The sequence below is a fragment of the Podarcis erhardii genome, assembly GCF_964252035.2.
Source record: "Podarcis erhardii genome assembly, chromosome: 10".
In the NCBI taxonomy this organism is placed as follows: domain Eukaryota; kingdom Metazoa; phylum Chordata; class Lepidosauria; order Squamata; family Lacertidae; genus Podarcis; species Podarcis erhardii.
The window spans coordinates 51,820,701-51,835,240 of record NC_138500.1 but is presented as its reverse complement, the minus strand read 5'-3'; the positions used below and the strand labels follow the sequence as shown (position 1 = coordinate 51,835,240).

At 38.7% G+C, this 14,540-nt stretch overlaps 1 protein-coding gene across 1 annotated transcript in view; it reads left to right on the top strand.

Annotated features, from left to right (window-relative positions):
* CNTN1 (contactin 1) overlaps positions 1–14,210 on the top strand; it is a 54,104-nt gene extending 39,894 nt beyond the window's left edge. Inside the window, exons 19-24 of the mRNA XM_081877865.1 lie at positions 2,900–3,134; positions 6,442–6,545; positions 7,314–7,500; positions 7,952–8,064; positions 9,985–10,141; positions 11,751–14,210. Of these exons, the coding sequence (XP_081733991.1) occupies positions 2,900–3,134; positions 6,442–6,545; positions 7,314–7,500; positions 7,952–8,064; positions 9,985–10,141; positions 11,751–11,830 (876 nt within the window). The 3' untranslated portion in view covers positions 11,831–14,210. The remainder of the gene's footprint in view (positions 1–2,899; positions 3,135–6,441; positions 6,546–7,313; positions 7,501–7,951; positions 8,065–9,984; positions 10,142–11,750) is intronic.
* The last annotated feature ends 330 nt before the right edge of the window (positions 14,211–14,540 follow it).

Below are 14,540 nucleotides of genomic sequence, written 5' to 3'. Positions count from 1 at the left end.
GGGTGAACTCCCATTGCTCGGTCCCTGCTCCTGCCAACCTAGCAGTTCAAAAGCACGTCAAAGTGCAAGTAGATAAATAGGTACCGTTCCGTTGGGAAGGTAAACGGTGTTTCCATGCACTGCTCTGGTTCGCCAGAAGCGGCTTAGTCATGCCGGCCACATGACCCGGAAGCTGTGCACCGGCTCCCTCGGCCAATAAAGCAAGATGAGCGCCGCAACCCCAGAGTTGGCCACGACTGGACCTAATGGTCAGGGGTCCCTTTACCTTTACTTAAAGAGGGCTGCCTTCAGATGTCTTCTAAAAGTCTGGTAGTTGTTCTTTGACATCTGGTTGGAGGGCATTCCACAGGGCGGGTGCCACTACCGAGAAGGCCCTCTGACTGGTTCCTGGTTCCCTGTAACTTGGTTTCTTGCAGTGAGGGAACCGCCAGACGGCCCTCAGCACTGGACCTCAGTGTCCGGGCAGAACGATGGGAGAGGAGATGCTCCTTCAGCCAGCAGCAAGGGCAAATATAGATAAGGCAGAGATATTACTCTTGTTCATCTTTAACAACCATTCTGTATTCACTTGGTGCAGTAATTTTAAAATTGCAAAAGTCTTATTTTTACGGATGTCTGCTTTTCATTTGGGGAAAAAAGTTGTCTATTAAAAAGAAACTTCAAAAAACTTTAAAGTATCTTTAAAGTATTGACAAATGTTCACTCCTAAGACCATGAAACCTTTGGGAGGTGTGCGGGGGGGATGACACATCTTGTGCTGCATGTAAATGTCCATGGCCCTAACCAAGTTGGCACTGCAAATTTGGATAACTTCCAGCTGTGACTAACTTTTTTAAAATTATAGCCGGGGGGTTGTGACTAATGCAAGATCAGAGAGTATGAAAACAAGATCACTTTGTTCTTTCACATAGGCCCAAATAGATTTATATCCCAATTACTTCTCTCAGCTAATGGAAGGCTTTCCCCATCTGTACTGGAATGGGAGGCTCATTTAAACCGGGAAAATGGGTGGGTAGGATTTCCTTCTCGGTAATTCCTTTAGCATGTATGTAAAAGTAACATTGTAAATGCATCTTATTTTTAATGTCAGCCTGGATCAGGGCAAATATATAGGTTTGTATAAGGTCATGGCATGGTTCTCTAAAAGTTTGCATACTTTGCATTTAACCGTCCAATAATTTCATAAATTACGGCATACGAACAAAATGTATAGCAGGTTGGCACACCTAGATAATTTGCTGTGATTCATAAAGCCTCAAAAGGCGAGATGTTTAGGAGCTAGAGCAGTAGGGATATAAACTTCCATTCTACTGCCCCTTCTTAATGCAGATTCACAGTTATTATCTCATTCCTCCTTTCGAGGACTAGATTAAGAAGCTGGATCTTAATGTTAGTACACATTTTCAGTCTTGCCACCCCCTCTTCTATGGTTACAAAGGATGGATTTCCTCCTCTCTAACATTTGTTAATGTGTGCTGGGATTTTAGGGATTATGTTTGGCTTACTTTGTTTTTATTACTGACTTTAAGTCTCCTTGAATCTTTCTGGAGACTCTCTGTGTGTGTGCATGTCAGCAGAAATCCATTTATCCCTTTGAATTGCAGACATGGCAGAATTGTAGAGATGCCTTGTCTTGTAATGAGGGATTTCTGTAAAAAAAAATGATATTAACTTACAGAGGAAGGAGGAGTTTGAGGAGGGTCTCACAAATCTCCCCTCTGTGATGAAGATTGTGAAACTGAGGAAAATTTAGATAGGGGTGGTGGAGAACAAGGCATTGTGAGCACAGTGCATAGGTTAGCACTTCAGGGAGGCTGAAATACAAGTGCCAAAGACACTTGAAGAAACAGACACAAACGTTAGAAGCCTCCAAGCCCAAGTTAGGTGAACTGGAGTACTTGGACAGCCTTGTTATAGTAGGCACAATTGAAACCTGGTGGGACAGAGAGAACCAGTGGGACATGGTTATCTCTGGCTAGAAACTCTATAGAAAAAATTGATGAGGACGTACTGGCAGCATCACTTTGTACGGCAAAGACAGCGTTGAGCCCAGCAAGCTAGAAATCTCAAAGGGGGGAAACTCCTCCACTGAATCACTGTGGGTGGTGGTACCCAAGCCCCAAGAGTAATTTAGTACTGAGGATGCATTGTGCTGTCACCTTCCTGATCAAAATGCTTAGGGAGCTCTTGAGATGAAGAATGAAATCAAGGAGGCATCCAAAAGAGGATATATAGTAATGGGTGACTTCAACTACCCTCACGTAGACTTGGTTACATATGCGTTCCAGTCATGACAAAGAGGTAGCATTTATTGATACCCTAAATGGTTATAGCTAAGAACACTTGGCGCTGAAACCCATCAGAGGAGCAACGATCCCAGACCTAATATTGAGAGGCACCCAGGACCTCTGAGTTAAGACTGACCCCAATTCCTATCAGTTTTAAGGGCCCACTGAAGACCATATTTTCCCTCAAGTGTTAGCGGGTGTTACTAATGTTTCATCACTTGGTTGAGTGGAAAAAAAGATATATTTATGGTAAAATTGTATTATATATTTGTTTTAAACTTTTATGCACTCTACTCTGATAGTACTGTTGCAATGAAGGGTGGATAAAAAACAATTTAAAATAAAGAAACACATAAAATAAAGCACATAGGGCTCTGGCTACCAGCCTGAATATGAGTTCTTTAGCACAATATGGACAAGTGGGAGAAAGTACTTTTTGGTTTCCTCCTCCTGAAATACCGTAATCTGATTTCTCTCATGCTCTGAACTGTTTCAGGCTAGCTGAAACCTTGTACTGGAACCCTCCTGTTAGGACCTGATAGCATTTTGCTTGTGAGTTCTCCTTTGTCCAAAAAATAATTCTCAACCTTTTGTCTTTTTTTTTTTTATAGCCTTTACCACGAGAATATCATTTTGGTAATAATTTTGGATATGTAGTAGCCTTCAAGCCCTTTGATCAAGTTGTGTGGAAAAAAGTTATAGTTCCTCAGCCTGACACTGGTCGGTATGTCCATAAAGATGAATCAATGATCCCTGCATCAAAATATCAAGTAAAAGTGAAAGCATTTAATAACAAAGGAGAAGGACCATTTAGCCTCACTGCTATCATTTATTCAGCAGATGATGGTAAGTAGAAATAATAGAGTAGGGGAAGCAGGGAACTGAGTTGGTATCAATACGTTGGCAGTCAAGACTATTCATGACCATCTCAGACTTAAGAGATCATGGTTCCATTTTCATGCAAGAGACTTCGTAAATTCAAGCAGAATACTCATTTTGGATAATTAACTGGCAACATGTAATTTGTTTGTTTGTTTGTTTGTTTGTTTGTTTTTAGCTCTATGACAATTTGATTATATCTAAGTAAAGCATTGTTTTAGGTAAAAAATCATTCATTTCTATTAATACATTTCTTCAAAAGTTTATCACAACAGTGACTTTACCTGAAATTTGTGACATCAAAATGCTTTTAAAATCACATTTTCTTAATCTTTCAACCCTTAATAAGCCTCATTCTAATTTATATAACGAACAATTACTGTTCTGCTTTTGGAAAATTTAAGGGTCGGATTCAGACATCATCATCCTTAAAGTTCAGTTTAGTCCCTTTGATTGCATTGCATCTTCTCTAATTATGACAAAGTGCATATCCGGCCAAAAGTGTATATAATTCCACACATGTGATTGTCCCTGGAAAGCTAAGAAACTATAAGAACATAACATAAAAACATAAAAATAGCACTGCTGTGATGGCTTGTGAGTGCTCTCCGCAAGAAATGCCTCTGCTCACTCAGAGATACATAGATACATCCTTTATTTTACATATGTACAAGCAGCACACATAATTATGCGTCCGAATCATGTGAATCAGATTCCCGGAATGACTTAGGCCGCCCCTTTTCCAACAGAAGAGGTGAGGCATTCTCATTTGATGTCTCTGACCCCTCCGCTTTAACCCTCTCCATTCCTGAGCAGATGGGACCGGCACTGTAGCGCTGTCTGTGCCAGAGCTTCCTGTGCGGAGTTGAGGCTCTGCTCCAACATCTGAGAGCCTCCCCTCCTCCTGACCTTCCCTCCTTTCCACCATTGGCCCTTCCTGCCCCCCTTCCTCTGCTTGTCTCTCCTCCTCCTCCCCTGCGTTCTCTGTCAAGACCATGACAACTGCTGGATCAGATTAAAAGCTTATCTATTTCAGGATAGAAGATTAAAAAGTTTAGTCAATTAACAGCCCTACATTATTAATATTTGAAGAGCCGCTCTTTTGGAATCTGCAACTGCGCTAGAAATATAAGTGAGCTCCCTGCTTTGACGAATTTTTCTCCATGCACCTAAAGATTGACAATTTCCAGTACAAATTTTACAGACGGTTAATGTGAATTCCACAAAGGCCTCAGCAGAGAGAGAGAGAGATATATATAAAGGGTGACTTCACTTTATAGTTTATTATATTTATTTAAAAGAATTTATAAACTCTAAGCAGTATAGACTATGTACGATAGAGAAACAATATCCATTAAAACAAAAAATGCAGCCTAAAACCAATAAAATAAAAGCATAAAATGACACATGGAATTGGAGGATTTGTACACATAAATCAAGGTCCAGTCTTTTATATGTATACTTGCAGGATATTTTGGAAAGACGGAAACTAAAGGACACCACTGCCCCCACCACCAGATGAAGGTTCCTAGGATTATAGACTACATGTAGTTATCTGAAAAGGGTACTTCACGTTCTGAAAGTTCCAAGAATGACTTTGTGGAATTCATATTAACTCTTTGTAAAAATTGAACTCAGAAAATTTTGTTATTCTGATAATCCTGTGTCTTCAAGAGAAGATCCTGAAAAAAGAAAGCATGCTTCAAAAGCTTCAGACCATCAGGCCACCAGTTGCTGACTGTAATCACCATGTGAAAAACTATTTTTCTGGCAGACTGCCTTAGTTTTTAGTAACAGGGGCCATGCCTTTGCAACTGTGGATAATTGATTAAAATTATGAATTTGTTTTAGTAGCTGTCACTCACTGAATGCTAATTTTTAAAAAATAACGTTTCATACAGGATCGTTAAGTTTTGTTCAATGCCCTTCAACAGATATGTGACTGTTTTTCCCTGAACACTGACTGTTTTGATGTATAGTTGACTGGGTGCCCAGTTAGAAGATTAAATATATGAAAGGTTTCCTGAGCTTAGGCAGCAGCGCCTTGTCTGTCGCAACTTGTTGCTAAGAATCCTCAAAACAGAAGTGATCTGTGCTTGAAAAATTTAATCTTTCGTAGACAGTAGACTGTCCTATGTGTCTTCTTTTCACAAATCTGACTGCTTATATAAATTAATCTTGATTTTTTTCCTACACTTAAATAAATATACAAGATAATGTTTAATACTGAAACATTCTGGGTCATACATTCAAAACTATATGTCTGTATTTATTCTGTCTGCAAGGCAATGTGATAGAGGACCTGTCCAGTTTTTGTGTTCAAGGCATTTCCAGCCAGAAAGACAGCCTGGAAGTTGAATGTTCAGATACCTTTGCGTTTGTGTCTAAGGCTGTATTCTAAACACTATGCCTCAGATGCTATATGCTGAAAGTACTATGACATCCTACAATCTTATCTGCATTAATGAAGAACTTCTGTAAAGTTTATATGTTGTTTGCTCATTTGTTTGTGTTTGTTTTTCGATTCAGTGATTTGCAAAGATTAGTTAGGTGCCTTTTGAACCCCCCAGGACAGATCATTTAAGTAAAAACAAATTAAAACAACACTGAAACAGTGACAGAATTACAAAAGCCTATGCAAAACTATGCCAGGAGCTGCTTAGCAGCAGTAGTAGTAGTAGCAGCGGCAGCAGCAGCAGCATTTTCTATACTTCTGTATTTTGTAATGCTTGGAGGGTGCTGATTCCATTGGGGAGGCACCATCAATATAAGTTAGGGGTGGGTAACGTCTGATATTTTTCCTGGTAGTGAGAATTGATCCCTGTTGGTATTAGGTGGCCACATTGCACATGTGTGTGTGTGTGTGTGTGTGTGTAAAATCCACAGTCTTTATCAGCAGGACATAGGTGACTTCGAAGGGTAATCATGAGGTTGTTGGTGGTGACTATCTTTCTCATTTTGCACTATGGCTTGGCAGCCACTTCATATTATGACAACTGCCTCCCCCAATAGCAGCTGCTTTGTGATTCATGCACCCAGCACTTGATCAAAATTCAAAATTTGTCCATTGGTCCCAAACAAGTTGGCAATCCCAGGTTTATCACACTGCTGCCTTTGAGAACAGTTCATTAATGGAGATTCCAGCTACAACCTTCTAAATTAGTTGGTATTTAGAGCTGCCAAAGTAGCTACAAGTTCATTGTAAATCAAGGAATTGCTTGTAGAATATCTCACTTGTAGCATTTGAAGTGAATTGTATTACTCATTTTTCTAGCTCCTGTTGAAAGACCTAGAAATGTGAAAGTAAGAGTCAGATCATCCACAGAAGCCTCTGTTTCTTGGCAGCATATTCTTAGTCCAGCTATTACAGGGTATGAGGTGAGCTAAAAATATTTATTATTAATTAAAGTATATAAAATGAACCATCTCTATAATTCTATGTTTTGCCATACTCCCTGTGGAAGCCATTTTGTATTATTTCACACACAGAATAGCAGCTATTTTGCGACTGCACTCTCTGAAAATTAAAAATGAGTTCACTGGTCCAAAAAGGGATGGCAACCCTTGGTTGAATGCATTGTGGACTTTGAAAACATTGGGCCATTGCGTATTGGTGTCCTGTTGCTGTTCTCTGTTACCATTTTGAAGGGGAGGTTTCTCCTGTTTCCAGTCTGAACTAGGAGGACTAGTTTAGAATCCCTCTTCATAATGCAGTCAACTTACAAGCTGGGCTTTCCTCCTCTGCATGGTTGTAGTAATTAACAACAACAAAAAATCAGCTTTTGAATTTAAAAAGGAGATAGCAAGTTTCATTGTTGAAATGAGTCTACTGTCTCATCCCTCAGCTCTTTTCATTTCCTATTTCCTGTATAGGTCTAATATATCTTGCTCTGCTATCCAGTTTCTAATTCTTGTTCGAAAGTCTTATGCTAAGTAAAGTTTGCCACTGCACATGTTTCCAAATGCACAGAGCACTGCCAGAACTGAACCAGTGTCTTTTGTTGCAAAAATTGAGCTGGAATCGGAGAGCTCTTCTGTTTGCAGACCTTACGTATCATTGCTTTAGGAACAAGTGGCAGTCAAACGACGAGCACTGTTGTTTGAAATTCATTCTTGTTCTCAGATAAACACGTCTCATGTTTACAGATCCGCTACTGGCCCAGTCGTGGGAGAGAAATAGAAGCAAATAAAGTACAAGTGAGCAGTCAGAATTTTTCAGTGAGGTTGGAAAACCTGAAGCCTGACACACACTACTACGCAGATGTGGCAGCTTTCAACTTCGCAGGCGTTGGACCTCCCAGTAACCGTTTGGCTTTCATTACAGAAAAAGCTCGTAAGTAAAGTGGTTCATTTGCTGATTTCCTACTTTCTGTTATCCAGGCAAAGAGGCCTGGATCAATGCTGTAACATGACAGAAGCACAGGTGGTTTGGAACCCAGCAGATTCTATGCCAGCCTAGCTCCACCGCAAAAGATATCAGGGAGTTCTGTGCTTTCTTTGGGGGCTTCCATTGGCTACTGTCAGTGGTGATTCCCCCAGCATTAGCTTCTGCCAGCCATTCAGCCAGCCACATTGGAACACTCTTACCAGAGGGACTTCCAGTGGAGCTCACCTGCGCATGGCTGAGTGAAGGCACACCTCGACCTCATCCAAACCCATTCCAGAACAGGGGATCAGGGAGTTGGATTGCTCTGTAACTTTCTCATGGTGTCTGTGTGACAGGGTGGTGGTGGGGGATATCTTCCTGTACACACCAGAAATAAAGGTCATGTAATATTTTCCAGCTCCAAGGCAGCGACCAAGAATTATCAGTTCTGTAAGATCTGGTTCGAAGTACATCATAACATGGGACCATGTCAAGTCACAGTCCAATGAATCTACTGTGAAAGGATATAAAGTAAGATCTGTATTGAGATGCTTTGCCCTCATTGTGTAATTTAGCAAATATAGTTCATTACTTCACTTGTCTATTAATTGACTTACAATCAGATTCCACACCTTCAAGGAGCAACAACAGAATGTATAAACAGCTAACCTTGGTTAGGCTAATATGAATACTTCAGTAAAACTCCTGAAACTGACTTCACTATTACCTTGCTAGTTATGCTGTCTACATAGTCCTAGAAACTGTTATCTGAGCATTAGTCTTGGCATAATATGAAAACAAGCTACATAACTCAGAAGTACATATCTACCCCACAGTTATTCTCATTCAAACAGGTGTGCAAATCAACCATGGCCAAAAACACAACCCAGTATTGTAATTTGTGCTCTCATTACCAAGGCAAGTCTAGAAACCATGCTGCCTTTTTTTCCAGTGACTGAAAAGGGTGGAGTATGCTCTTTTGGACATCAGTGTAGTTAGTGATGACTTGGGATATCTTATGACACTTGCTTTTCCAGCTAAAAGCAAGAATCGGGAACCACAGTCCATGAAGCATAGAAAAAGAGATGATCCATGGAGGATATGGAGAACCGGTCCGGATTTCTTCTCAGTTATTGCTCAGATGAGGCAGGTGTGGAAGTGGCTCTCCAGCTTCTGGAAACTGTCTCGTGTCACTACCACCAGTGCTTACTACAGTGGTGCCTCGCAAGACGAAAAGAATCCGTTCCGCGATTCTCTTCGTCTAGCGGTTTTTTCGTCTTGCGAAGCAAGCCCATTGACGGCTTAGCGGCTTAGCGCTATTAGCGGCTTAGCGGCTTTTAGCGGCTTAGCGGCTTAGCAGATCAGCTGATAAGCGGCTTAGCTTAGAAAAAGGGGGGGGAGGGAAAAAACCCCACAGGAACTCGCAAGACATTTTCGTCTTGCGAAGCAAGCCCATAGGGAAATTCGTTTTGCGAAGCGCCTCCAAAACGGAAAACCCTTTAGTCTAGCGGGTTTTCCGTCTTGCGAGGCATTTGTCTTGCGGGGCACCACTGTACTTACTACTTACTTCTTACCCATGATGAAGTCAGTAAGAAGGAAGCCAAAGATTGGTTGTTGACTCTGTGTTGAGTGGAGCTAGTTATCATCTCCGGTTCCCGGGAATCTCAACCCATTTCCATCTGTATTGACCTCCAGCATAAAAGTAACAAAAAAACAACAAAAACATTTAAGCACACATTCCTTTAGCGTGGGTGTAATTTGCCAATACCCTCTCACCAGGCGCCCAAGATGTGTTCCGTTTTTGTTCATTTTTTAAAAAGTATTGCTTTGAATATACCTTAAAGGTATATATCTTGACTGAAAATCATGCTAGTTTATGAAAGCATTCATAATTATTTATCTCACATTTCTTCATAATATGTTATGAATTTTGGACTGGTTGGATTAGTTAAAGTTGAATTTCTTCTTTAAACCTTCATGGTGCAGAGAAGGCTTTTTAAACCATTCCCCTTATGTCATGTAAGTTTTCCCATCAGAGGCAAATAGCAGCTCCAGCAGCAGGATTTGAAAACCATTACACAGATGGAAGAATAGATCCGGATTCTGCACTGCAGCTCTGACCCAAACTCTCCTACCTGTAAAACAAACATGGTCTTTCACACATGTGCTTGCATCTGCTGTTCATAAAAACCACACAGAAAGCCTATCATAGATCTCCTGACATTATATCTAGTTTGCCCTAAAAACCTATAATAGTTAAAACTGGGGATCAGGTCAATTATTTTATGTGTTTCAGCATTTAATGTCTCTACGGTTGAATGGGAAAAAAATGTTCATTTTGTAGCTATTTCTTTAATGCTTTTTCTAGAATAAGATACAGCTTGCCTTTTTGTCATTTGATTTATTCTCTGGAGTTACATCCTGTACCGTGTCATATTTTGTCCCTGAAAGGTGCTGTATAGACCAGATGGCCAGTTTAATGGCACACTGTTTAGTACTGGCAAACATTATATAGAAGTTCCAGCCCCTGTTAAAGGTCAATATGTTGTTGAAGTTCGGGTGCACAGCGAAGGGGGAGATGGAGAAGTAGCTCAAGTAAAAATTCCAGGTATGTAGATTTTAAAATACACCTGAATTATATTACAGAATTATTATTTTTCTGCAAGGTGCATGCCATTGTAGTACAATTGTTGCAGAACAAATACTAACAACAATTCATCAGTATACAGAAATAGGTTGCATTGGAATCAAGTTCGGATCTTGTTTTTCAGATTTTTTACATTTACCCTTTTCCCCATTAAGTAGCAGAATAACATATCAGGGAAAGAAACTGAACTATTATCAAGGCTGGGAAACTGCATAGCCTCTACTCAGTCCCTTTAATACTTAAAAAAAGGATTATGTCCAGTAAATAAATAACTAAACAAGATCACTCTTGACTCAGCTGTCCTGTGGCACAGGCTGTACTCTCTAGATAAGTTGGAATGTGCCCCTTGGCTTTCTTTAATCACTGCAGTCTCTTACAGTGAGCTTGTGAACAAGTCAAGTTCCCTTTCGCTTAATCCTATCCTATGGTTTTTGGGTTCTTTCTAACTCTGCTACTAAATACACATGGAAAGCATCTGTAAAGAAAATCCAACACAGGACCTCCTGCTTGCAGGTTGGTTCTACATGCACTCAGGGGCCCCTTGACAAATTACAGTGGTTGGGGAGCTCAATTCTCACTGTAAAGGCAATGTGCAGGAAGAGAAGGCTTATATCTTCACTCCCTGCACTGAGACTTGACAGGAGACACAGACCCAACATATGCCTAGGACCCTTAGGGAGAAATCTCCTGCTGGCACCAATATTGTCTGCCTGTTATGTGTCTAAGCAATGCCTAGCCCTATGCAAGTGTTACTCACATGTAGTACAATGGTATGTGAAATCAGAAGTGTGGATGTGGTTTTGGTCCACCTCAATGCTGTCTCTGCTTCTTTCAACAACCACAGTTTAAAAACTCATTTGGATATTTATCCATAGGTTAAAATAGCTGTTTTTTTCCTTATCATTTAATTCATTTTCATTACTTCCACTCATTTTTTTTTAAATTTCCTGTTGCCTTCCAACTACTACTCCCCTACCTAGAACTTCCTTTCCATCTAATTGGCCTGAAAATTTCAGGTATTCAACTTCTCCCCAAAAGAATTGAAGTTGCCAAACTTGAAAAAGAGAGAGAGCGAGCTAGAGAGAGAGAGAGAAGTATCTCTATATTATTGGCAACTAACAGTGTAATCCTATACTACGGGTTGCCATATTTCAAAAAGTGAAAACCAGGACACCCCGAAAGTTGTTGAGCTTGCGCCGCCTTTCGGAAATTTCCCCCAGACATCAATTTTACCATGTGTATCAGATTGCCACCTAAATAATGTACATGCCATCTAATTGCAATGTAATCTAAAGTGGCTCCAAATTAGTTCAGAATGAACAAGAAAAAATAGGACAGTTCTGGCATTCATACATGGCATTGATTTCTTCATTAGTAATTTATAAACAAATTGTTCCCATTCATTCTATTTTTTAAATTTGTTATTAAATCAATCCACACCCTTACTTTGGATCACAACCTTCATTGCTTCAGAAAATATTTGTCAAGCATTTTGATGAGCATCCCATTTTATTTTGCATATAACATAATGGCTATCCCTTAACGAAAGCCAAATCTGTTTCATTTACAGGAATTGCTGCTGGAATATCGCCCAGTTGTCTTGGTTTATTGCTGTCTGCTATTGGCATCCTTGCCTACCTGGAATTCTGAATGTAGCTGGATTTAACATGTCCTCAACTGAGTTCAAAGGACCTTCCAACCTGAGAGGATGTCAATTCTTTTTTTAATTATTATTCCTGTGGCACTATCCTAAGCCAAATAAATTACACTTTCAAGAAAATTATCCTCCTGACTTAATCATGGATTTCAGAAGGAAACAAAGACTGAGGCAGGAACTCCTTCATCAAGCAACTCAACTTTTGAAAGTTTGAGGAATGATTTTTAACTTGTTCCAGTTATGCCTTATAAAACACTTGTGCTGATCTGTGGCAGTTGCATGATTCGGTCCAATGGGGCAAGTTACAGTGTTAAAATCCAATAACATAGGCTGTACAGTAAAAGTAAAATCACCACACATAGGTGCTTTAACTTTAATAACAAATCGTGAAAACATAATAGAGATTGAAATGTTGATTGTATGTGGTATATGTAGGAGTAACTACGTCTGTCCGTACTATCCTATCTGTTTTGTGTACTGCTTTTTTTTGAATGGCCCCTATCAATTATGACTTTTCAGGTTTTTAGAGACACAGTCAAAGCAAAAACATTGCACTCATTTTTTTAAACGCTTTTCTTCTTGAAGTGACTGAATGTGGGCAAAGAACACTGAAATCCAAGTTCAATAGCGATGAATCTTATTTTAGATTGATTCGGAGTTCGTACGAGTATTAACAGTAAAGGATATTCCCGCACCTTAATTTTAAAATGATATTTAAAATCGACATGGTCTTTTAGAAATAATGCTAGTCAAGCCAAGTGTGAATTTCTGCAGTCATATAGAGGTTTATTTTGCTGTAAGTAATATTAATAGTTATATGAGCAAATTTACTTCTAATATTTCATTGCATCCAAATGTTCCTGTCACAATTTGAATTATTCCAATTCTGTCATGAATTTCAGAATTTAAATTCCAACATTATATACAGTCTAATCATTTTTTACTAGCCAGTATAATGGCATGATGGAAATTTGAAAAGCAATTCCACATTTGGGTCAATATTTAAATAGTTAAAAGTATTTAAAATGATATTTAAAAGCTCAAATCATTTTCAATAATAACAAATCGGATAGGCAGTGAAAAGACAAATAGCAAATAACAAAAGTTATCCTATTTATTTTTTTGTGACACACATATTGCCTTACTTTAGGGAAGGCCAACCATTAGGAGAATGATTTGCATTTTCCAATAAATTAATATTGTTCTACTTCCTAGAGATGTAAATAAGAGTTGTAAAGGTCTAACATGATATTCCCTATTAAATGATCCCAGGAGATAGAAAGATGTTATTAAAATTCAGATAGTTCTCAACTGTTCTGTCTGCTTTGAGTATTACTTATGTTTTCAAAACCGGGACTTCCGTAAGAGGTATAGAATGTCTTTGTTCTGACTGTTTCTATGCTGTATTTAAAGCTGTTAAAAAGAAATGCCTATTTCTTTCAGAATTCATGGTGTGCTGGGAATTTGGTGTGAATGTGGGTGGGCTAGGGTGGGCAAACACCATCCACTGCATACTGATTCAGCTGGCTCAAGTAATCGTGCAATGTCTGAGGCTTCAAGAATTATAAGCTTTGACCATATTTTATTAGCACAGCCTTGCTAGCTGCTTTAGAGATAGACTTTAACTTTTTAGGACTGGTACTATAGATGCCCATGTTAATACTATTTAAATGAAGCAAGAATAGACTTCCCCCCCAACCCTGTCTTTAATTTGTATGATTTTTTGTACTGTAAATTTACATTTTAAAAGCCTAGACCCTACATGAATATATATATATATATATCAATAATACCGTTTTAGTTTAATTTTGACTCTTTGTTACTAGTTGAAACTTTTTTTAAAAAAGAAAACAGGTGAAAATGACAATTTGTCTATAGAGGAATTTCAAAAGCTACACAAGCACTGCTGAGTTTCATAAATCATGTAATTGTTTTAAGGAAACTAAGATGACTTCATACGTAAGAAACTAATACCTTGGAAGCCTTCTGTGATATGTTTTAATTTGGTTTGGTTTTTATGCAGTGTGTGACTCATATTTTTGTAACCTACAAACACAATTATTATTTCTTTCTTTTGCCAAACTGCATGATTGCCTTTTCGTTTCTAACGTGATATAAGGAACAAAACCAGATCACTTTTGCATGAAGAGAATTCGGGAAATCAAAGCACACTTTACTTAATTTAATCCGCAACAGGTGAGCTAAATTTCATCATTTCGTGCTAATTAGCTAATCTCAGATTTACATTGTTCAACACAATTGTACAAATTTAATGCAGACATTAAGTTCCCAGCAGTTGACAGCACAGCTAACTATATACTGTATCATCTGCTTTTCAATGCAAGGTTCTTAATTAAAGTTTATATAGATAGACACATTGGCTGTTTCTTTGTATTTCAGGCAATATTGATATTAGTATTATTTGATACTGGTGATTTTGGGATTTTTTAAGAAGTTACTTTTTATCATTTTCTTTCCTATTGAGTAGACCAGGACCATGCTCTGTCCGTTTTATGGTTGAAAAATAAATTATAATTAAATAAATGTATTAATGGTACTCTATATGTAACAATTGTCATTTGACTTTTCCAGAGGGTTATATAGATTTGTTTATGAAAGAGAATCGGAGGAACCTAATCCACAGAAATAAGTTTTGTTCTTCAGAAGTTTGGTTTTTTTGTCATCACTGGATCTATGGATTAG